At 40.4% G+C, this 25,893-nt stretch overlaps 1 protein-coding gene across 3 annotated transcripts in view; it reads right to left on the bottom strand.

The window, feature by feature from the left end:
- Nucleotides 1–25,893, bottom strand: part of NUFIP1 (nuclear FMR1 interacting protein 1) — a 461,243-nt gene that overhangs the window by 337,708 nt on the left and 97,642 nt on the right. For all 3 annotated transcript variants that reach the window (XM_044071710.1, XR_006364830.1, XR_006364831.1), the window contains exon 2: nucleotides 20,652–20,707. In XM_044071710.1, the coding sequence (XP_043927645.1) occupies nucleotides 20,652–20,707 (56 nt within the window). The remainder of the gene's footprint in view (nucleotides 1–20,651; nucleotides 20,708–25,893) is intronic.

The following is a 25,893-nucleotide window of genomic DNA, read 5'->3' on the forward strand; positions in this document are numbered from 1 at the left end:
TAGCTTCCAGGGAAATAACAAGCAAACAAACAACAAGCATATAAACAAAGCTAGATTCAGCAGGCCTGGATCTAGTCTATGCTAGAGCAAACAAGGTGAACCAATTTCAGTACGATACAGTTCAAATATTCAGGCACTATAAACCTTTAACCAGAAATTCCCAGCTCAGAAGGGCAGAGTCCAGCCTCTTCTCCCACAAGAGTGCAGACCACGAACCTTCTTAATGTAAAATAACTGGCCTGAAGCCCAAGTGCCTAAACCAGAACTAATACACTTGGACACTGGGCTCTCAATCAGCAGTTCCCAACTTAGAAGGATGAAAGCTACCTGTCCTGCCACCACAGTGCTTGCGACAAACCTTCCTAATGTAAAACAACTGGTCTGAAGCCCAAGTGCTTAATCCAAAAGACTTGAATGATAGCTACACTTTAATCAAGTTACAACCAAGCAGTAATAAATACCATTGAATATTTTAGAGAATGTCTGGATTAGTGCTCAAGTTACACAAACAAAGCTAGATCCAGCAGGCCCGAATCCAGTCTATGCCACAGCAAACAAGGCGCACCGCACCAACTTCAGTAAGAGACAGTTCAGATATGCATGCACTATAAGCCTTTAACCAGAAATTCCCAGCTCAGAAGGGCAGAGTCCAGCCTCTCCTCCCACAAGAGTGCAGACCACGAACCCTCTTAATGTAAAATAACTGGCTTGAAAGCCCAAGTGCTTAAACCAGAATTAATACACTTTTAGAATAACAGACACTGAGCCCTCAATCGGCAGTTCTCAACCTAGAAGGATGTAAGCTACGTGTTCTGCCACAACAGTGCAGACCACAAACCCTCCCAGTGCAAAACAACTAACTGGTCCGAAGCCCAAGTGTTTAAACCAAAAGGCTTAGAATGAGTTACACCAAGCAGTAATAAATACAATTGAGTATTTTAAGATGATGCAAAAGTAAAAAGAAGTAGGTAAAAACACAAGTACAATAAAAGCAGATGAAATTTTTTCTGAACAAGTGCTGAGATCAAAGAAACAGATTTGAGTGCTGAAACTAGAAAACTGGCTAGTTATAAGAAAAAAAACAAGCTAGAAGGCTTCCCTCGAACACAGAAGGGCTTGGGGGCTCAGAAGCCTACAAATAGTCTGTACCACTTAACAAGAAAGGCAGGAAATAAGCTTAATTTTTTTTTTTTTTTTTTTATTTCCCAGATGCTCTATTTGTACACAGTAGGAGTGCCTGAAATCAGAATATGATCTCACTGCACTCAGTTGAGTGAGCAAATGAGATGGGCCCAGAGGCAGGCTGAGGGGCGGGCAGTTTTAATGCCACTAAGATTAACACCAAAACAAAAACAGGGTGGGTGGGAATAACTGAAGAGCAGAATAACTTCTGTTAAAAATTCCTTCAACACTCCTTCATACACAGTTTAAATCAATTAAATACTGTATTTTTTTTAAAAAAAGTGCAGATAAAATGTACTTAAATTCTCTTATACGTCCAGTTGAATATAACCAAGTTGTTAGCTGGCCAAGCTGAAGTTTTAAAGCAGGAATTATTTCACATGCACCAGTTTAAATATGCAAGGACAGGAAATCAAAGAATGTGGCTACCCCACACCTGTAATTACTAGCAAATAACAAAATTCAGCCAAACACTAGCTTCAGTTCAAGTTACTGAAGAGCAGAATAACTTCTGTTAAAAATTCCTTCAACACTCCTTCATACACAGTTTAAATCAATTAAATACTGTATTTTTAAAAAAAAAGTGCAGATAAAATGTACTTAAATTCTCTTATACGTCCAGTTGAATATAACCAAGTTGTTAGCTGGCCAAGCTGAAGTTTTAAAGCAGGAATTATTTCACATGCACCAGTTTAAATATGCAAGGACAGGAAATCAAAGAATGTGGCTACCCCACACCTGTAATTACTAGCAAATAACAAAATTCAGCCAAACACTAGCTTCAGTTCAAGTTACTGAAGAGCAGAATAACTTCTGTTAAAAATTCCTTCAACACTCCTTCATACACAGTTTAAATCAATTAAATACTGTATTTTTTTAAAAAAAAGTGCAGATAAAATGTACTTAAATTCTCTTATACGTCCAGTTGAATATAACCAAGTTGTTAGCTGGCCAAGCTGAAGTTTTAAAGCAGGAATTATTTCACATGCACCAGTTTAAATATGCAAGGACAGGAAATCAAAGAATGTGGCTACCCCCACACCTGTAATTACTAGCAAATAACAAAATTCAGCCAAACACTAGCTTCAGTTCAAGTTACTGAAGAGCAGAATAACTTCTGTTAAAAATTCCTTCAACACTCCTTCATACACAGTTTAAATCAATTAAATACTGTATTTTTTAAAAAAAAAGTGCAGATAAAATGTACTTAAATTCTCTTATACGTCCAGTTGAATATAACCAAGTTGTTAGCTGGCCAACATTTATAAGCAGGGGCCTGGGAGATGAACCATTTTAGGTTGCCTGTGTCCATTAGAGATATAGGTACCTAACCAGGGATGAATTTTCTGTTCCCCATTCAGTTATCCAAGTTGTACTTGAATTGGTTTAGGGAGGAACTCTGCTTCACGTGGATGGAGAGCCTATTGCATAGCCGGGGTAGTCTCTGGGATACATACCTGTCTCTCCCAGCAGGTCCCATTTATATAACAGGCAAGGTTTAAGTCTTTAGAATGGATAATTCTGGTGCTGTTTGTTTTGTGATTATGCAGGAGGCCCATTAGAATGAGGTCTGACAATGTCCTGTATGCCAAGCATAGCTCGCCCCTCAAATGCCTGTAGGAGACAAAATAAAAGGATAGGGCCTTGAGGTGGTCTGCATAGGACATTTTGCTTATGCCCTGTAAGAAAACTCTGTGTTTGCTCCAGCTGTTGCAGATATCTGGTGAGATGCATGCCAAAGGGTGTACTGTACTTAATTACTTGTATGATGATGGCCAAGAACAATAGAATTAGAACTTCTTTGATCTGGATGTCATGCCATTATTTATTATTTGTGCTACACAGGGTGGTTGAAGTTCAGATTAGTATCAACCTGAGTACACAGGTTACATACAACTGGGTCTACTCTTAGTGGGTGCTGGGTACATTTTAATTAGGTGGGATATTTGCTTTAGAAAAGGGAATAATTATTAATTTATTTTGCATTTTGTTTTTCTCCATGGCTACGGCAACAATCATTTGTATGCATTAGTCCCTTCTGCAGTATATCCATATTGTTTGTGTATTGAGTGATTGCTCCCAGTTTGCAGCCATCCACAGTCTTGGTCAGACATTGACTTCTGAGAAATAAATATTGAGCAGGACAGTGCCTAGTACAGAACAATGTGGTATGCCCCTGGTGACTGGCTTCTTGCTATTAGGTTCATAGGTAGGTACTAAGCTATCGGCCCAAGGGCCTACGTAAGCCTAGCCAACAAGGTTCCCTGGCTTACGCCACCCAAAAAAGTTATTTTCCTGTGCCACTGTCGAGCAGAGACACAGAAGTGATCCCCGGGGTGTATTTCCTATTTCCCATCCACTCATCAAGATTTTTCTTGAAGAGTGCTAATGAAGAACTTTGCTTGACATAGATGGGTAGCCTGTTCCAGAGTATGGGAAGTCTATGGGACAGGAATCTATCCTTCCAGCATGTCCTGTTTACTGTGGTGACAAGGTTTAGGTCCCTAGAGCATGTAGCTCTGAGGGACTGGGATTTCTTTAGGTGTAGCATGTCCAACAGCTCTGGGTTTGACATAGCTTTATATGTTAGGCGGACATCACCTCGGAGTAGGCGATATGCTACAGAGTAAAGCTGGAGTTTTTTGAGGCGGTCAGTGTAGGGCATTTGTTTGAGGCTAGTAATCCGCTTTGTAAGGTACTTCTGTGGCCTTTCCAGCTGCTGCAGATGTCTTGTGAGGTACATTCCAAAAGGGGCATTGTGCTCTGTAATGGGTCTAATGAGTGTCGAGTAGAGGGGAACAATGACCTCTTTTTCCTGGATGAGAACCCTTTTATGATGAAGTGCATCACGTAGAAGGACTTCCTGACTACTATGGCGATGTGACTATCAAAGGAGAGATTACTATCCACCTGGGTCCCAAGGTCTCTCATCACGCATTCGGTGTTAAGTAGATTGCTGCATATTGCTGAATTCATCCACTTTGGCAGTATGTGCACTATTGGTGAGATATCTGGCTATCGGCATGGTGATGTAAGGGTTTATGCACAGCTGAGAGAGTTTCTCTATAATACCTAAGTGGGGAATTTTGTCAAATGCATTGGCTAGGTCACGTTAAGTGGGATGCACAGTCTTTCCCCTCATCCGTGGCCTTGGTGACATTTTGATTAAGTCCTTGGCACTTCTTTCTCTCTCTTTTTTTTTTTTTTTTGTGGCACCTCTGCATCAGACAATCTCTGCATGATCCGTGTCTCCTAGTCTGCCTTTGACCTGCATAGGTTCTGCTGCCAGCCCATTATCAGATGGTTGTTTGAACCACTTAGATTACCTTTTCCACCATGGATAATTTTGTTTAGAGATTTCTGTCACTTCTATTGAAAATTTTCTCCCCTCACCTGGAGATTTTCTAACTAGCTGGGTACTGGATCCATGATTGCACTATCTTGGCCTTGAGTGGTAGTAGAAATTTAGCTATTTTTTTTTAATTCGTTTATACACGGAGGCTGAGTAATCTTCCACCAGCTGTATGTACATTCCTTGGAAGGGAATGATCTTCAGTATTCTTTCTCAAACAAATATTTCCTCTTTTGTGATGTTGTGCATTTGTGCTGGTATGTGTATTGCTGCCCCCAGTATTACTACCTGGCTTGACTACCTTGTACAGTTTCTCTTATGCAGTTTGAGATTTAGGTAGGTGAAATCTTGTGAAAAAGTTTTTTTGTTTTTAACTCTGGTTTGAAGATCCATTCAGACACCCTTATTTTGTGAATCTTTCCTCATCTGGATCTGTTTTGCATGTCATACAGTTCCCTATCTGGCTTTTTGTCTTCTTATTTCACTCATCCTTTGATTGAAGACCTGGATTTCCAATTGCAGGACTCCTCCATCTTCCTACAGGTCTTCTCCTTTTGTTGGCTTTTCAGTTTCTTTCACTAGGCCTACATCTGCAGCTATTCCCATTACAGTTTGAGAAAGTTTGCATATCAGCTGTTCTTGTGGGTTACATTGCATCCTGGAGGAGTTACACAACATAGGAGGAGGGAGTATACAGGAGTGGCATAACTATTTAGTGAAGGACTATGGATAATACATCTAGTGTTCTTGGTCTTCCATTTATCTATTCTAGTTGCTTTTTTTCTTGAAACCAGTTTTAGTGTTCATGTTTTCCCCATCAGCATTTGTCTAGAGCTCAGAAAATAAGCAGCTATTTTATATGGATTATGTGCCCATCCCCCTATTATATTTCATTGACAGAGTTAGACCTGCAAGGAAATGCCCATTTTGTATGATAGCTGGCTATTATTTTACTAGGTGATGCTCAGTCTTGTAGCTCACAGCATATCCTGCATGATTTACATAGTGTTTCCATGAGCTTCTAGGTTCCTAAATATGTTCACCATAATTTTCCTTCACTACAAGTTGTTCACTATGTTTTAACATAATGATTCTTGACTTAAGACAGATATATAGCAATCTAAACACCAATCAAACTAATGTGTTTTAAAGCAAATGGACAAAAGTCGTCTATGGCCTCGATAAAGTGAATGTAAGTACAATGTTCCGAATAAGTAGGCCAGTCCAATACTAATTCTTGGATCAAACATAGAGGGACAATGTTGATGGTGCTTATTTTAGCTTTGGTCAGCTCTTTCCATATTTCAAACAGTTCGGATGTTTCTGCCAAAGCAACATCTCCACCATGAAATGGTATAACCAAAGTTGATAGTAGTCTCCAGACAGTGGATGACCTCACATAAAAAAAATTACTGAACAATATAATATGGTCCCCAATCTGGAACACTTTGCCTAATTTTTCCCTCTTGAAATAGTAGCATGTAGATGGTCCACTAATACCCAAGGCATAATAGAAAACAACATTTCCTGATGGATGTTTTTTTTTTCAAAAAGGTAACTTGTATTTTTTTTTTTTAAAGAAAGGAAGGAAGAATTTGAACCAGCCAGGCCATGAGCTAGCCCTATAAAAGTGAGCATGCATGTTAATACACAACACAAGATAAATTTGATGAAGCATTAATTGCAAAAGCACTACATAAACGTTTTCTAAAGGAGTTCTGGTTAAGATTTTTCTCAAAATTTCTTTAATTAGCTTTTGGATCAGAAAGCTGACTTTGATAAATTCTAATGGGTAAAGGCATTTTTGAGACTAAGAAGCTATCTTTAATAAACTACTAATGACAAAAATCATATGAAAAGACATTATGGCTTAAGAGTAGGAACTATGGGAAAAAATATTTTATTTAAAGGGCTTATACACAGAAAGCTGCTCCATAAAAGTGGGCATTCATTCGTTATTGATATTTATCAATTCTTATTTTTTGTCTGTATTTTGTAAAATTATCTGGATTATTAAATAATGCAGGAAGGGTCATTTTTACAGCAATGTCCCACAAAAGAGGGCTTCCAGTGAATGCTCACTAAAACTATTGTAAAGGGAGAATGCTCGGCATGAAAGCACTCTGGTGGCAAATAAACGTATGCAGATTGGATCTCTCAACAGATCTATCAAATTAAGTGTTTTCAGTAGTCAGAGTTGCCGCCATGGGCACCCCCCCCCCCCAGCTGTAAGAATCATTTAAATTCTGTAATCCCCGATGGGAATTCCACATAGAAGTGCTTATTCATCTCAAAATAAAGATCTGTAAAACATTATCTAACACTCTGATGCATTATTTTTGGAATATAGCTGGCTTTTGATCTCCATGCAGTCTAACTCCTGGTTGCATTCTCCAAGAATATCTTATCCACTTTCATTGATTCTTTCCTGTAAGATATACGGATATAGCCTTAACTATGGTCCACAGGAACTGAGCTTAATTAGCATCATGTGTGTCTCACTGGGAAGGCAGGGAAAGATGGTTATGTCCATCCTGAGGAGAAGATTAGCTGGATATGGACACATACTGGTACAATCCATTGATGGAGGGATGCCATTACATAGCCATCTCTGGGGATAACGTCCTTGGGGATTGCATTCAGTCAACCAAGCCACAGTCTGATGGCAGCCCTCCTTATGATGCTGATAAATCATCCCCCTTCACCCGAGGAGAGGACTTAGGCCTTTGAAATGTTTGCATAACTAGGATGCAGGTGATGAAACAACAAACTCTCATGGCTGGATGAATGACAGACCCTCCAGATGATGCTTATCTCAATGGTTCTCAGGAGCTTCCCTTCACACAGGCATAAGTTGGCTTGAGTGCAGTTGGGATAGTCTTAATGGCTGAAAATATAGTAGAGTTCTCTTCATTCCTGTACTCTCAGATCACCCCCCCCCCCCAAAATCTGTCAATAACAATTTTTCAAGGTCCAGTCCAAGGCCAAGAATAATACATTTATAGGACCAGATAACATATCATGTTGACTACTGGCCAACCTGAAACATGATTTGTCTTATCCCCCACAAAAGCTATTCAATACGAGTCTCAAAACAGGCTTCATGCCAGATTCCCTAAGCACATAGCGAGGGCTTCAACAGAGCAAGGTAATATTAGAGCAATAAGCCTGACCAGTATTATCTGTAAATCCATGGAAGTGATCATAAATATATATGTAACCAACAAATTCTTACTCTTGTCCATTTTGCATTCAAGTCCAAGGCCTGCCTAATTAACTTGGTTGATTTCTCTGAAAAAGTTACTGAATCAAAGAATGAGGGAAGAAGAGTCCATACAGCATATATAGACATTGCAAATGTATTCAACACCATCCCAGACTCAAATATCACAGATAACCTCTCCCAGCTAAATTAAACTGTTTGAGTTAGCAAACTGTAGTACATCTCAGACTAGATACTTATTAATATGCTGTCTCTCTAACTCGAGTGTTAAATAGATGCAATTAATTAATTAACAGCAATTTGATAGAGTTTAGGAAGTATATAAAGTGGTTTTAGCTTCTGTTGTTTCATTCATGGTCTGAAGAAGCATCTGTGATGTGAAAGCGCTTACCGTATTAAACTTTTTTATATTATTTCTGCCGTGTTTCTCCCTCTGATTCATTTTATTGAAGAGAGTTTATGATGGCACCAAGTTTACAGTAATCTGCAAACTTGAACAGCCATAAACCTATAACACTAGCTCTGACCACCAAGAAGTAAATGCCAAAGAGGACTGGCCCAAGGGCTGAATCCTTTGGAACACCAGTAATGTCATGTCTTTTGAAGGAGGAAGAGCCGCCCACCCAAATTTCCTGGGTTCTACATGTAAGCCAGTTACCTATCCAATGAGTTATCTAGTATACCAGAATGTGGGAAACTGTTGAATGCTTTTGTGAGGTCTAGATATTCAGTAAGTACTGATTTGCCCTCGTCTATTGCTTCAATAAGTTACCTATTACAACATAGGGATTTATTTTTGAATTTGGTGTTATATTTACTTTGACAGGGTACAAACCTTGGGAGGGACAGGTGCAGGCCATTCTTGGCATTTAAACAGCTATTTAAGTGTATCGAATTTGGCAGTAAAGGACTCCACAATAGCATTATGGTCATCAGGTTGGGAGGGGATGCTGAATTTAGCCAGGTGATCAATTAGTTTCAGTAGATTAGCCTAAGCATAATCTCCAAATACCAAGACACTGGAGGATCCCCAAAGTTAATGTGACTGATTTGTAATCTGACCTGACCAGGGAGGGAGTTAAAATTGGTAGGCAGTATAGCTGTTCCATACGAGTGAGGGCCAAGTCCAGGATTTTAATCACCCACTGTTTGGCAGCAGATTAAATGAGCCAAAGTGTTAGTACTGATGAAGTCCAGAAATCTCTGGGCACACGTGTTAGAGGATGTATAAATCTCCCAGGTAATGGAGGGGTAAGCTGTAATTCCCCTAGGAGAATTGTGTTTGGCTTAATGCAAAGGGACTCCATACTAGTTAGGCAAGAGTTTTGTGCTGAAGGGGGACATATAGGGTGTTTTATAGTTGGAAACAATGTGATAAGGGGTCTTGTAATGCTAAGCTGTGCATGCAAAAGTTCCAGATTGTTATCTTATCTAATTATTCTGGAGGTGAAGTGTTTTTTTTTTTTTTTTTTTTTTTAAACAAATGTGCAGACACCACCCCTTTCAGTGCCTTAATCTAGTTCGGTGGTCCTGAACGTGTGGTAGGCATTGAAACCTTGCAATGATGGGGTGCTCTCAATGGTCTAAGACCTGGTCTACATAATCTGAAAATTGATGGTTTTGCATGTAAGGAGTGGAGTAATTTGGTTATGGTTCCAAGCATTGAGGAGAAATACCTTTATATTATCCAAATTTTGGCTTTGTTATGCTGGGATCTTTCAAGGACAGACACTGCCTTTAAAAAACAAAAAAAAGGCACTATTGGGGGGGGAGGGTGGACAAAGTTTAAACCAATATACAAAAACCTTGGGGGGATAAGTCCAGACCATTCCTGGAAAAGTAGTTAATACTATATGTTGGACCCCCCTCTGAATGACACTAGAAGCCAAGTCAATTGTTGAAGTTAACAATCCTAAACAGAACAGGAGCCCAACAGTAGCCAGCAGAAAAAGATGATAATCCCAAAAAACACTTTCAACGTAAAGTCAATTTAATAAAAAATGTTCTCACGTTTTCATCACTTTAAGTAAAGTAACTTCTTCAGACACACAGACTTACTTAAAGTGATGAAAACGTGAGAAAAATGTTTATTAAATTGACTTTTCGTTAAAAGAAAGTGTTTTTTGGGATTAACATCTTTTTCTGCTGGCTACTGTTGGGCTCCTGTTCTGTTTTGGATTGTTTGTTTTTTCCGCCCAGTTTACTTAATTGTTGAAGTTAATCATCTTTGTCCACATTGTAACATCAGTTCTTGGTAATGTTAAAATGCTGCTCAAGGTTAGGTTCACACCTGCCTCACTGAAATATTCCATGAGCTCCAAACAGCTCTCTCTCTTCATATAAGCCAGGGTGCTGCGCCTCAAATTTATTTATGCTCACAAGTACTATTACAACTATTCAAATATGTCTGTTTGTCCTTTGTCATCAGCTTTTCTTCCACTTCAGCTAAACATATTTAAAAAGCTTTTAAGTTCCTAAATAGCTGTCACTTCACAAGACTTCCGATGTCCAATATTAACATTCTTTCTTTTTTTAAGTTAACACTATTAACTAATACAAGCAAACATTATGGAGTGGTATCTCAGTTTCTTCCCAAACTTAAGAAACAGGTCTTGGGGGGGGGGACTCACTGCTACTGCCTGAAATGTCAGTCTGTTTTAAACACATGCAACACTGGACATGACCAGAAAAAAGTATTAATCTCTGGAAAGCATAATGTAAATATGTATTTATTACACAACAAGAAATAGGATCTAAATAGGAGGGAAAATTTTAGTTGTGGAAAAAAGGTTGGTGATAAAATGAAACTGTCTTGTGTGAAAATGTAAAATAATATGCAGTAAATATGTTTTTGATAATGAATCTCTACAATTTTTTTCAAGTGTCATGGGATCTTTGTCATCTACCTGTGCCATTATCATATTATGCAGATAGGACCCTGGTTCAACATCTCATCTGAAGGGCAGAGCATTAAGGACTGCAGACCTCCCCCCCAGTGCTGCACTACATTGACAGCAACAAAAAATTAAGTAGTGCTGTCTCAAATAATGACAAACTCCAGCTACACTCAAATAAGCTTTACTCTGCACAGCTGCATATTACAGTTACAATCATTGGCTCCACAGGATTTCTTCCCTCTCAGACTAAACCCAGTGACTTCCAATTCAGTGACTAAACAGTAACCACAATTTACCCAAGATTATTTTCTGTGTGTGCAAGCATATGTGCATGCTCATACACACACACACACACACACACACACACACACACACACACACACACACACACACACACACACACACACACACACCACTTTCCAGGACTGGTTATATCCGGTTATATTTTTCCTTCTGTCATACTTCTCCTCTGAAAACAATCAGATTTGCTTAAGCGTACTACCACTTCTTCACAAACATTACAATGGGCTGATTATGAGCATTTGCAACATGGAGCCTTCTCCGGTGGGAGGTGGGGCAAACTGGGTTCTTATGTGATCTAGCAAGCTATGCAGGAAAATTGAGCAAAATTAGTACACTGTTTGAAACAGTTGTCTACTATTCATTTTGTATTCCAGTTTATGTTTTTATCTGAAATGTTGTTTTCTTTGCTCAGATGCACTCTATGCTAGGTCTGGCTGGGGCTCTTACTTCTCTCCTTCGTTTATCCTTATCCTTCTCAAATCTGTTTATGCATTCAGTCAAAAAATGAAATGCTAGAAAAAAGCACACGGATGTTAGAAAGCGATGGGGTTGGGTACACACAAAAAAAAAAAAACATATGCCACAGCCTGCCTTAATGTTCTGTTTTGTATAAAGTACAGTTTTGTACCTACCATAAATGTAGATGTTCGAAGATCCACATTGCTGCAGTCCTTACATATGGGTAGTCCGCTGTCCTCGGTCGGCCCGAATACCAAAGTATTAGGCTGACGTCTGTCATGGGCGCTCAAATCTGACATCAGAGCGTCAGGGTATAAAAGCGCATGACCGACGTCATATCCTCAGTCTTTTCTTGCCCCAGATGTCAGAAGGCCCTAAAAAGAAAGGCCACAGCCCAAAAACAGGATACCTCCCAAAAACATGCCCAACAACAACCATCACCCAAACCATATAACCATGCTAAACTACAGAGGGAAGGAGGGAGGGTAAATTGGACTGCAGCAATGTGGATCTTCGAACATCTACATTTATGGTAGGTACAAAACTGTACTATGTTCTTCATCTCACATTGCTGCAGTCCTTACATATGGGTAGAATCCCAAAGCAGAGGTAAAGGGAGGATGGCAAAATCATAAAGCAGTAGGGGCTGCTAAAATGCCCTGTAATATTGCAGTGGCAAATCCAGCCCTAGACTTAGAATAAAGAGGAAGGTGGTAATGCTTGGAAAAAGTATGTACTGAACTCCAAGTGGCTGCTTCCAAAATATCTTTGTAGCTACCCCTTAGAAAGGCAGTAGAAGTGGCAGTAGCTCTAGTGGAATGAGGTCTGATTCCAGCGGAATCTCCTTACCATGATGGGAATAACAGAAAGAAATACAAAACCCAATCCATTTAGAAATAGTTTGTTTTGAAACAGGTTTTCCCTGAGAACCCAAAGCAAAAGAAACAAACAACTGCTGAGACTGCCTGAACCCCTTGGTTCTGCGCAAATAATAACGTAACTGCCTGTGAATATCCAAAGTATGCAAAATCTTCTCCCCTTTATTTTGGGGGTTTGCATAAAAAGTAGGCAAATGAATAGTTTGGTTCAAGGCCACACTAGAAACCACTTTAGGCATAAAGGAAGGATTAGTACGCAAAGATACCCTATCCTTATGAAAAATCAGGAAAGGTTCCACTGCCATAAGGGCCTGTAATTCAGAAACCCTTCTTGCAGAGGTAATGGCCAACAAAAAAGCAAGCTTCCATGATAAATACTTTAACTCGGCAGTAGCTGCAGGCTCAAAAGGTTGTAGAGTAAGTTTTTCCAACACAAAATTGAGATCCCAAGCAGGAGTAGGAGCTCTACGTGGGGGTCTTATGTTCTTTGCCCCTCTAAGAAACTGCTTAAACAAAGGATGGGAAAATAAAGGAGGGTCACAGTCATAGTGAGCAGAAATGGCTGCAGCATGAACCTTTATCGAGGAGAAAGACAAACCCTTGTCCAATAACTCAGTAAGATATTGAAGAGAAACACTTAAATCAGGCTTGGAAACATCAAAGTCCTTCGCTTTGCTCCAAAGAAAAAATCTCCTCCATTTATCAGCGTAAACTTTCCTTGTACTAGGCCTTCTGGCCTCCAAAATAACATTCAAAACTTGTTGTGGAAGCTGAGACCCTCCAGGGCCTAAAACAGAATATGCCAGGCTGTGAGATGCAGAGACTGAATCTTGACATTGAGGAAGTGATTGCCCTCCTGAGACAAAGATGCGGAATCAAAGGCAGAGGCCATGGAGGCTCCCGTACCAAACTCCTCAGTAGTGGGTACCAATGCTGTCGAGGCCAATCCGGCGCTATCACAATCATGGATGGCTTGTCTATTCTGGCCTTCAGGAGTACCTTGGGAATGAGAGGCAGAGGTGGAAAGGCATAGACATGAAGATTGCTCCAACTGAATGATAGAGCATCCACCTTCCAAGCTGTGGGATGAAACATTTTTGTGCAAAACTTTGGCAACTGGTAATTTAGTGGAGAAGCGAACAGATCTATGTCTGGAGTCCCCCATAACACTGTCAACTTTTGAAACACATGAGGATCCAGTTTCCACTCGTGAGGATCCACAATTTGTCTGCTCAACACATCCGCTAAGGAGTTCTGTGCTCCTGGTAGAAACCTTGCCTGAAGATTGAGGTGTAAACTGAGAGCAGTCTCCCACAAAATCATCGCTTGCCTGCAAAGAGGGTAAGAATGGGTTCCCCCTTGCTTGTTGATGTACCACATGACAGTAGTGTTGTCTGTTTGAATCAACACCTGTCCTGGGTGAAGTAAATCCTTGAAAGCCATCAATGCAAATTGGACTGCTAACATCTCCTTCAAGTTGATATGCAAATGTTGAAGTCTGACAGGCCACGTGTCTTGCACCCATTTTCCATTGAGGTGTGCTCCCCAAGCCTTGTCCGAGGCATCTGTCGTTAGAATCCGACTCGCCTCTGGTCGGGTCACAGAGAGTCCCTTGTTTAGGTGACATTCCTGAGCCCACCACAAAAATTCTTTCTGAATGACAGTGTCTAGATCTTGGCAGTGTTGTGTCCATACATTTTTGAGATACCATTGAAGCTTCCTCATATGCAGTTTGGCATTGGGAAGCACCAGAATACAAGATGCCATGAACCCCAAGGCTTGAAGGACTGTCCTTGCAGTCAGCCTGGACTGTAGAGACATTTGATGGAAATAAAGAGAAAGGCTTCTTTGTTTGTCCGGGGTCAAAAAGGCCATCTGGGAAGCTGTATTCAGTCTCACACCCAGAAAGCACATGTCCTGAGAGGGTACTAGACTGGACTTTGTTTCGTTCACAGAATACCCTAGGCATCTTAACACTACCATCACATACTGTAGATGATGTAGAAGTTCGTCTTTGTGTTGTGCAATAATCAGGCAATCGTCCAAATAAGGATAAATCTGTATTCCTCTTAACCTGAAAAAGGCTATCACTGGAGCCAGAACCTTTGTGAACACTCTGGGCGCAGTAGATAAGCCAAAGGGCAATGTAGAGAACTGATAATGTAAATTTCCAGCCCGAAAACGCAGGTACCTCCTGCAACTGGGCCTGATAGGAATATGAAGATAAGCCTCTTTGAGATCCAGAGTTACCATCCAATGATCTTTTCCCAACAGAGGTAAAAGCTGTTGTAACGTTAGCATTTTGAACTTTGGAATGTCCAGATAAGTGTTGAGGATAGATAAATCCAAAATTGGTCTCCACGTGTTCCCTTTCTTTGGTACTAGAAACAGGCGAGAATAAAATCCCAGTCCCACTTCTGACAGAGGAACTGGCTGTATAGCTCCCATTTGAAGAAGTAAAGAAATCTGCTTGTGAGCTTCTATCCTTTGCCGAGGAGGAACGTCTGGCATGCCTTTGAAAGGAGGCAATGTATGGAAATAGAACTTGTAGCCTCGGTTTATAATGTCCAATACCCATTTGTCCTGGGTGACTAAAAGCCAGTTTTGCTTGAAGAGTGCCAACTTTCCTCCCAAAGGAGCTGCCAGGGAAGAAGAAACTGGCAGCTGAAAATGCAGGTCATTGGGCCTGTTAACGAAAGGACTGGCCCCTGCCCTCACCTGCAGATTGTGCAGGTGAACTCCAAGTTCTAGGCCTGAATGTACTGTGAACTCTGCCCCTGCCACATCTAGATCTACCCCTAGACTGAGAATCAGAAGAAGGGTAGGTCCACCCCTTAGTAGGCCAATTTCTACTAAACTTTGGAGGTTGCACCTGCAAAAAATCTTTTAACAGTCTGCATGGACTTAGCCTTGTCTTCCATTTTCTTCAAAACCGACTCCACAGGGGGACCAAACAAAACTTCAGACTGTAAAGGGGCATCCAGAATTCTAGTCTTAACATGCTCGGACAAATTCTGATCCTTAAGCCAGGCGTGCCTACGAAGAACTGAACCAGTGGCAGCCACCCTAGAAGAGGCCTGTACAGCATCAAAACCACACTGCAAAGAATGCTTACCCACCTGTTCAGAGACATGTACTAAATCCTGCAATTCTTTACACTCTATGCCCTCTGCCAAAGCATCCACTTTAGATTTTAGCTGAGAAAGGAGGAAATTCTGATATTTCAACATATGAAACTGGCAATTTAAAGCCCTCATTGCTAAAGTAGAAGAGGTATACACCTTCTTACCCCATCTATCTAAAGCTCTAGCTTCCTTATCTAGAGGAACCGGATTCTTTACAACAGAAGCTCTAACACCCTTAGGCCCCTGACTAATAGTTTCTGGGTCCGCCCTAGGACTCTTATACAGATATTTATGAGCCTCAGGCACCCTGTAATACCTGTCCGGTTTAACTGGCGCAGGAGGCAAAGAATCTGGATTAAGGGAAGCCTCCGAGAAAACATCTTGAACAACATCCAAAACAGGAGGTATAGCCAAGGGTCTATGCTGTGGTAAAACAAGAATTCCCTAAGCCTCTTCCGTGAATCAGAGAAATCCTGTCCTTCCCACTTAAAATGCTCCCTCATGGAATGCAGAGTTTCTGAAAATGAAAAATCCTCTGGAGGAGAGGCAGAAGGAGTGGAATCCTCTGCATCAGAATCCGAATAAGGGGGAAAATCTTGAATATCTTCAGCAGAAGAGTCTGAGTCCTCTGAGGCCTGATCCAAACTTTCCAACTCTGGCTCCACCCTGGGCCTCTTATCAGGAGGGGGCATAGAACCTCTAATTAAAGTAATCAAATCTTCTGCCATTTTAAGCATGTGCTTTTTAGGCACAGACCCTGAAGTACCTGGAGGAACACCAGAGGAAGGCAAAATAGACCTGCCCTTAGAAGAAGCCTTAGAAATAGTAGCAGAAGGCCTAACCACCTTAGGCATAGAAGGGAGAACAGTAACCTGAGAGGCCCCTTCAGCTTGACCTGACTCCTGTGAGGCCACATCCTGCAAAATCAAAGTTTCCCCCTGAGACTCAACAGAAACTTCAGCCGGATCCACCTGCTCCACTGTAGATTCTGCAAGACCGGCGTCCGAAACGGACGAATCAACCTGTCTAGGTTTCAAGGATTTGTCTTTGCGCTTCTTCGTGGAAGCGGGCGTCAGAGGATCCGACGGCATATTATAATTACACCGCTTACCAAAGACTAACCTAGCACAATCTAACCTTCTTTTTATAGTGCGCTTATTAAACCTAGCACAAAACCGACACCCGACTACGTCGTGGTCCGGTCCCAAACAAGGAATGCAAAGAGAGTGATAATCCCTATGCGGTATCTGTTTCCCACAAGAAATACAATTATTCACTTTTTCTGACATCCGGAATTAACTGAGGCAAGAAAAACAAAAATATTGCCCAACGGGATACTAGGCCAACTTGGTTTCGGTCTGAAACTCAGAATAGGAAAATTTGAGACGCGACGGCACTTGCAATGCTGCTTCTGCATCGGACCATGTGGCAAAAAAGACTGAGGATATGACGTCGGTCACGCGCTTTTATACCCTGACGCTCTGATGTCAGATTTGAGCGCCCATGACCGACGTCAGCCTAATACTTTGGTATTCGGGCCGAACGAGGACAGCGGACTACCCATATGTAAGGACTGCAGCAATGTGAGATGAAGAACATCAACTGTATTTGAAAACAGGAAAACAATCCAGTTTACAGGTAATGTCTAACACAAATTTACATGTAAGAGGATGTGTAGAGAAACCCATTTAAAAGGTGAAGAATGCCTCTCATTTATACTTTGCTGCCTCCCATATCTTGCAGAAAATACTTAGTGATCAAATATCTTGCTTGCTACAAGTGTATACAATGGTAATAATTTTGATCAAGTATTACTAAAATGGGAATCTATACACAAATATAAGTATGCCATTCTAGTACCTAGAGGTCCGAACAAACAATTTGCTGATGGCTGTGCTATAATTTATAGGGTTAAAAACTTGAAACTCTTATTTTAATCACGTTTAATAAAACATGTTTTACTGGAAAGTATTTAAAGATCATGTTTAAACGTGCAAAACGACCTTTTGATTTTGTATTTAAAAAAAAAGTGTTTGCATGCATCATTACGCATGCAAACACTTCCTTTATACAAAAACCTTTTCAGAATTTGCTTCGAATGTGGAAGTCAAAACGTACACAGCTGTGTTTACAGCATGAATTTTCATGGGTGGGCAGGCAGTGCTCAAGTCACTTTGGGTTCCAGTTGTAATTAAATTGGATTAGTGAAATTAAGTAATTGTAAATTAGTTATTTTTCTTTTGGCTGCTCCCCTTACGGGTCGACATAGCAGATCATCGGTTTCCATTTCCCATTGGGTGTGAGAAGGACGGATAGGATTAGAGAGGAGTATATTAGAGGGTCAGCTTGTAGACCTTCCTGTCCTCTGCATCTAGCTCTGTCACACGAACCACCTGCATATCCTCTCACCACATCCATAAACCTTATGTTAGGCCTTCCTCTTTTCCTCTTACCTGGCAGCTCCATCCTTAGCATCCTTCTCCCAATACACTCGGCATCCCTCCTCAGCACATGTCCAAACCAATGCAATCTCACCTCTCTGGCTTTGTCTCCAAACTGTCCAAACTGAGCTGACCCTCTAATATACTCATTTTTAATCCTGTCCATTCTTGTCACACCCAATGCAAATCTTAACATCTTTAACTCTGCCATCTCCAGCTCTGACTCCTGTCTTTTCATCAGTGGCACAGTCTCCAAGCCATATGACATAGCTGGTCTCACTGCCATCTTGTAGACCTTCCCTTTCACTCTTACTGGTGTCCGTCTGTCACAAATCACTCCTGACACACTTTTTCACCTAGTCCACCCTGCCTGCACTCTGTTCTTCACCTCTTTGCCAAACTCACCATTACTCTGAACTGCTGATCCCAAGTATTTAAAGTCATCCACCTTCACCAGCTCTATGCCCTGCATCCTCACCATTCCTCTGTCCTCCCTCTAATTTCACACACACGTTTTGTCTTGGTCCTGCCGATGTTCGTTCCTCTCCCCCTCTAAAGCATATCTCCACATCTCCAGTGTCTCCTCTACCTGTTCCCTACTTTCACTACAAATCACAATATCATCCACAAACATCATAGTCCACGGGGACTCCTGTTTGAGCTTGTCTGTCAACCTGTCCATTACCATTGCAAATAAGATAGGGCTCAGAGCTGATCCTTGATGTAATCCCACATCCATCACTGCTCCTGCAGACCTCAACACTGTCACACTGCCCTCGTACATATCCTATACCTCTCTTACATAGTTCTCTGCCACTCCCAACTTCCTCATACAATACCACAACTCCTCCTTAGGCACCCTGTCATATGATTTTTCCATGTCCACAGAGGGAAAATACAACTCCTTCTGACCTTCTTTATACTTCTCCATTAACACCTTCAAAACAAACATTGCATCTGTAGTGCTCTTTCCTGGCATGAAACCGTACTGCTGCTCACTAATCATCACCTTCCTTCTTAACCTAGCTTCAACTACTCTTTCCCATAACTTCATGCTGTGGTTGATCAATTTTCTTTCTCTGTAGTTACTACAGCTCTGCACATCACCCTTATTCTTAAAAATTGGTACCAATACACTTATCCACTCCTCAGGCACTGCTTTCCAAGATTCAGTTAAACAACCTGGATAAAATCCATACTGCCATGTCTCCTAAACACCTTCATTCTTCAGCAGATATGCCATCTGGATGAACAGCCTTTCCATTCTTCATCCTCTTCACAGCTGTCCTTACTTCCTCCTTGCTAATCCATTGCACTTCCTGATTCACTACCCCCACATCATACAGCCTTCTCTCTCTCACTTTCTCTTCATTCATCAGCCCCTCAAAATACTCTTTCCATCTGCTCAACACACTCCTCGCTTGTGAGTACGTTTCCCTCATTATCCTTTATCACCTTAACCTGCTGTACATCTTTCCCAGCTTAGTCCCTCTGTCTAGCCAATCGGTACAGGTCCTTTTCTCCCTCCTTACTGTCCAACCTTTCATACAACTTTGCCATACGCCTTATCCACCTCTCTCATCATATGCCTCATCTTCTTGTACTGTCTACTTCCTTCATCTCTCTTTCAATCCCACTTATTCTTCGCCAACCTCTTCCTCTGTATACTCTCCTGTACTTCTTCGCCAACCTCTTCCTCTGTATACTCTCCTGTACTTCCTCATTCCACCACCATGTCGCCTTGTCCTCCTTCCTCTATCTATATATTACAGGTAATTGTTAATTAGTTAACTGGCAAAAAAACTAACGATTAACAGTTTGAAAATTACATAACTGATTTACAATTACTTCCCTACACCAAGCACGACCTACCCTCCCATGAATATTCATACCGTAAACAGCTCAGTAGTGTTTGCAACAATAGTAGTAATTTTGATCAGGCATTATTAAAATGGGAATCTATATACACCCACAAATATAAGTATGCCATACTGGTTCCTAGATAACTGAACACAAATTCATCGATGAAGGTGCTGTACATGAAAAATGTTGATTTAACTGGTTAGCCATTGAGAGCACTGCATATATTTAAACCTAATGTGGACTATCCTGCAACCAAACTAAGGGTTATGCTGCTGAAGATGATGTGATTAGTTTAATGTCTTTTTTTTTTTTTACTTTACAGTCTCTTTTGGTCTTGTGTTGTACTATTAAATATTAGTTATAAGCCAGTACAATAATCTACATTAAACTAACCACCAGATATAGTTTCGTTTTCTTCAGTCTCCCAGAGCTTGTACCCGATTTCTTGTCTGTTGTACTCAGAACATTACCACACAGATTAATCAATGTAAGCTTTTCTTCCAAATTTTAAATGTCTCTTTACTGCTGTGGTTGCTTTAGTAAGATGATGTGAATCATGTTATTTGCTATAGGAGATGTACTCCAGCAGCACACCCGCCTCTTGGCACTCCCTTTTACAAAGCTCAATGCTGTGCAAAACACTGACATCACTAACAGTACACTGACATTACTAGCAGTAAACAATCATCACTGTAGCCATTCGTGTGGATGCTCATCAAACAGGAGCTCAAACGATCAAAGCTCCCAAAGACAGCAATCCATAGGCCAGCTATACTTACCCATTCTTAAATTTCAGCAAGTGTAGCAAATGCCTGCAGTATGTTTATATATTCCTAATTCTTAATAGAATACATCAATACCATAGGAAAAGAGAACAATTTGTTGTACAACACAACGATAAATTCATAAGATCTATGAAAAGCATTACCTTTTTCTTTTCAGTTTGCCAGTCACGTCTCTCCTGATTGAAAGGATGCCTTCTTCCTAAAGAAAACAAAAGTACATATATAAACTTACAAAACAAGCACTGTAACTGTTGTGGAGGTTATGTGGAAGTAATAAATAGCACACTAGACACCCTGTAAAGACAAAAAAATGTTCAAGGCAAACTGACCAACAAGTCTGCCAGTTACCTGATCATCAAATGTACTCCATGCATAGATGAAAGCTAATAATGCAGGCCACCAGGACTTCACATTCAGTCACAGATCCTTTCTCCCTCACAACTTTGAAAGTCTCACTGTTAGATGTTATTTCTCTCACCAATAACTCTGACCTACAAAAGTAGGCTCTGCAGTCAACTTCCACACATCTTTAACAATAATGTGGAATTTTTATTTAAAAAATGGGTAGGGTAGCCTATAATTTAAAAATACTGACAGCATAAAATGCAATCACAGTGGCTCTGCTATATAGCTAATAATAATAAATAAAAAAAAAAAAAAAACTGTCTTGGTTTCATTATTTTGAACAAACTCATCACTCTACCAAAACATAACATTTTGACCTACATTTTTTGACACAACTTCTAAGTACCACCACCACCTGAACATTAATACTGAATTTGTAGAACTCCGATGCAAAACACAGTTTCCAAAAATGAATGTAAAACTCCATTTGCAAATGGAATTGTGCAACAGCATACAACAGTTTCAGAGAAGAACCCCTAAAATGGCTACCCTGAAAATTGCATAACAAAATTCCACTAAGTTAAAACCTGTGCAACAATCAAAGCGAATGTTGAAAAAAATATAAACAAACAGGCTTCTGTACCATTATTTCAAATACGTCCATAACTCTGCCAAAATTTACCACTTTGCACTCAGTTTCAACATACTACTTGTTGAGCACCATCCCCTGAACTATGACACTGAATTTCTACAACTTTGATCAAAAAAGCAATTTACTAAAACAACTGAGAGACAAAGTTTACAAATGGATTTGCACAAAAACACACAAAAGCTTAACTGAAAGGTCTCTAAAATGACTACCCTGAAAATTTTGTGCCAAAATTCTGCATAGTTAAACAGTCATAATCCTACATAAATTAAAATATGCAGAGGAACTATTTTACACGAATATAAGCATAACATTTAATTACCCTCGGTGGTCGTGCTGCGGTAGCATTGTCACCTCACAGTAAGACGCTGTCCAGTTTGATTCTCAGCTAGAGCGTCTTCTGCGTGGAGACATGCGTGAATGGGCGTACCTTCGTTGAAGGTTGTGCGTCAGGCCTGGCAAGCCGGTACGTAAAAATCAACTGCCAATCATTAGTGGACCGGAGTTCCGCTGTGGCGACCCCTAACCGGGAAAGGCCGAAAGACACAAACAAATAAGCATAACATTTAATTACAAGTAAAATTTAAAAAGAAGCTCATTTTATAAGTGCAATTAAGCCCTTGTGGGTGTGCAGGGTACACATTACTGGGTTTCCAGGGACTATAAGCACTCAAACTTCAGACTCATGATTCACAACACCAGTGTGTGTACAACAGTATCTGTTCCATGAAAACCCTCACATATCTTGCTGCATACATATATGTAATATTAACTTAAAAAAATGTACATGCTTCTAAATGTTGTTTGGGATCACAGCCCCCCACTTTATGTAATGTTTTCAAGTTTTTCTTTTCTTTTTTGGAACAGCGATTTTTTTCCCTGGGGGGGGATCACTGTTATGAGTGTTCGGGATTGTAAGCTTTCGCTTACATGGGGTCGATAAATCAACGTTCACTTTTCTAAGCGTTCGCTGATTTAATATAGACCCAAGTCCTGACAGTGTTAGTCAGAAAAACTGTGCGTTAACCAGTATCCAATGCCATTTAATGCTGTACAAAAAGAGGTAGCCTGTAGTAGCAAGACAGGAAAACTGTTCCTCATTTGGAGGCTTGTATGTGCAAGCAGGAGCTTACTTAAAAAGACCCTTGTGATAATGGACTGTAAACAGCCCAGCCTGGATGATCTTGTAAAGTATTCCAGGAAGGAATCAAGGCCTGTCTGAAGCCTACAATCTGAAACTTCTAAAAGACTGTCAGTTTCCTGAGGGGGGTGTGCAAGACTGTAGACAGTTGTTGGAAAAAAACAAAAGCACTGCTATACTTTCATTTTATACTACAATCCAATTAAGTCATTACTTTGACTTCTATGTGGATTTTGAATAAATCTGTTTTCTTCAAAATGGTGTAGCACACTCACTGGTTCTTTGGACTTGCAATTGTGGGAAACACAGGCAGCTGGCCTCGGATTTACCATATACTGTTTCTAATAATACATCTGCATCTAAGCACAGTACATTTTGGGCTATTTATTTACTACTGAACTGTTGCTATTGCTTTACTGAGGCATTTCTGCTGCTGATTTTTTTTCTCCTTCACCTGTTTCCTATCAACCCCCTATCATGAATGGCTTACTAAAAATTTTCACTGAATCTAAAGCATAGACTAATTAGGAGCTGGTACAACTGCAGAAGCAGTTGGTTGTGTTGGCTAATTGTATCTGCGAACTCCAAGAAAGTGCCTGTAATGAAAAACTTAACCTAGGATTACCTGGAATCTTTTGACTGGCATGCCATCAGAGAGAAGTGGGATGATCTCAGCTGACAGGAGAGGCAGTGAAAATGCACATGGACATGGTCTTTGTAATGATGGCTCTCTATTAAAAACTTAAAAAGGAACTTTTGACTATGGCTGAAATACATTCTGTTGAAAGATTTTACTCTTCTAACATATTCTGGAAGAATCACACCAAGTTCTTGTAAGCAAGTAAAACAGCTTTATTTTTACATGCATGGAGATCTGCTACATGATAGTAATATGCCAGCAGTCTGGCTACTTGTACTTTGAGTTCTCCTTATATAGACCCTCCTGCACGTACATACACGTAGCACACAGAACATTCATTAAAATTGATAGTTTGATTACTTGTTTTTACCAGCCAGTACCACAGTTATTCTTGCACCATTAACTTTATCAGCAGTTTAAGATTAACTCCTGCATTCCTCAGTGATCAACATTTTCCAGAACATTTCAGTTTGCACGCAGTGAACATTTTTCTGCTTAACCCTTTAAATACAGAATACAAAATATGTTGACTTCAGTATTTTTCCACATTTCCCCCCTTACAACATTTTGTATACTGTTTATTTTACACAATCCCAGATACGTTGTATACCTTCTCATAATCAGAGAAATATGCTTTTGTAGCATTGGCAGAGATAACCTTCGATATTATCATTTTGATACATGGTATGCAACAGCAGCCAAGCAGCAAAAATATGATTGCACCAACACATACAGCAATTAAAATGTTCATCAACACAGAACCCCAGTTTCCAAACAGATTTTGGAAAAAGTCAGTCAAGGGGTTTGGACCAGGTTTAGTCAGTTCAGAAACTTGTTGAATTATTTCAAGATGGCTCTGAATCGCGTGCTCGTTATCAGGGATGAACGAGCAGCACTCCTCGTGTATCAGAGCGCAAGTACCTCCTTTCGCCGCTAGGGTGAAATCGAGCGCCATACGGTTCTGCAACACTACTGTTCTCATCGCCGTTAATTTGTCCGTCACCAATTCTAGCGCTGAAAATGTCGCATTACTCAGAGTCTCTAACAGTTTTGACAGTTTTCTCAGTTCCCAGATGGATTTTACTGTCCCATATGCTGGCAAAATACCAGCCCAAGCAATTACATCATCGCCTAGGTCCATATGTGAGAGTCCTTTGCTGCTGGCGTGTGCCAAGTCATGGTGATAAATCCATGACGCATCAATGTTACCAACGGGATTAATAGGTTTATTAAGAGAACGTGCATTTCAGATTTTACCTTGAGGCAACGCATTTGCGTGCCTGATAGCTGGTATCAGATATCCCAAAAACAACTTCCTGACCAGCCATATGGTAACCATTTATATGCTTTCCTACCACAAATAAAATAACAATCATTTGTTTTGATGGTAATATTGGTTGCAAATTCATAACTCCCATTTGGCTTTAGCCCTTAAATAACAGGCCATATACATACAGCATTTTTTCAACAAAACTAATATCATTTACATTGATGTCTTTTTATAGCTCCAAACTTGGTCTCACACTGCCCTTCTAGGGTACAATTATGAACTATTGTCAAATTACATTGGCTCAGCCCCACCTTAACTTTCCCAATCTTTTGAAAACACACTGTTCCATTTTGGCCCCAGAAGAGGCAGCCACCTTGTCTCTCAGTGGTACTTCTGTGGTTTCAAACAACAAACTATTCCAAGTATCATTTATTCCCAGAGGGCTGTCCCTAACATTAAGCCACTGTGTACAGTAGGTATTGCAGTACATATCCAACAATTTGAGACATTCATTGAGGATGCATATGCATATTTAATCGCTTGATATGTATTAAAGTTTGGATGCCAGCTGGTGTGTTTGTCTCTTTTGAATGGCTAGCTTCATTAAAAGACAGAAATGTCCAAAACAGAAATATTACAATCACAATAGTTATAAACAATAAAACATTGCAATAGAACCATTTTCTCTTATTCTCATTATTGTCCTTCATGATTGCTGCTGTCTGTTTGTTCCTCAGGGGAACTCAAGTCTTTATTTAACTTAAAATGTTTTATGATTTTGCAATGCGTTAGGTGGATCCATGAGGACCTTTCTTTAATCCGAACTGCTGTTGGAGTTGCGATTAGCACCTGGTAGGGGCCCTCCCATTTGGGGGATGCCCAATTCTTGCGTTTTATTATTTTGATCCAGACCCACTCGCCGGGTCTGATTTCCGTGATCTTGTCGTCTCTTGAACCTGAAAATCAATCATTCGATAAACAGCTGTTAGTATTAGTCAGCATTTTCCTCATGTACTCAGCTATCTCCTCACCCCCTCACGTTCCGCAGGCAACAAGTTTTGCCACTGCGGGACGTAATAAGGTCTCCCATACAACAACTCAAATGGGGTGACTCCTTTTGAGGTGGGAGTTGTGCGCATGGAAAGGAGGGCTAGAGGTAGACAGGTAATCCAAGACTGATGTGTCTCGCCATGAGTTTTTTCAACTTGCCTTTTAGAATGCCGTTATGGCGTTCCACCAACCCTGCTGACTGTGGGTGGTAGGCACAATGGTGTTTCAATTCAATTTGGAAAACTGTAGACAGTTTCTGTATGATCTGATTGACAAAATGCGTGCGTTGT

The sequence above is a fragment of the Protopterus annectens genome, chromosome 5.part0, assembly GCF_019279795.1.
Source record: "Protopterus annectens isolate FY-2018-M chromosome 5.part0, PAN1.0, whole genome shotgun sequence".
NCBI classification, from domain to species: Eukaryota; Metazoa; Chordata; order Ceratodontiformes; family Protopteridae; genus Protopterus; species Protopterus annectens.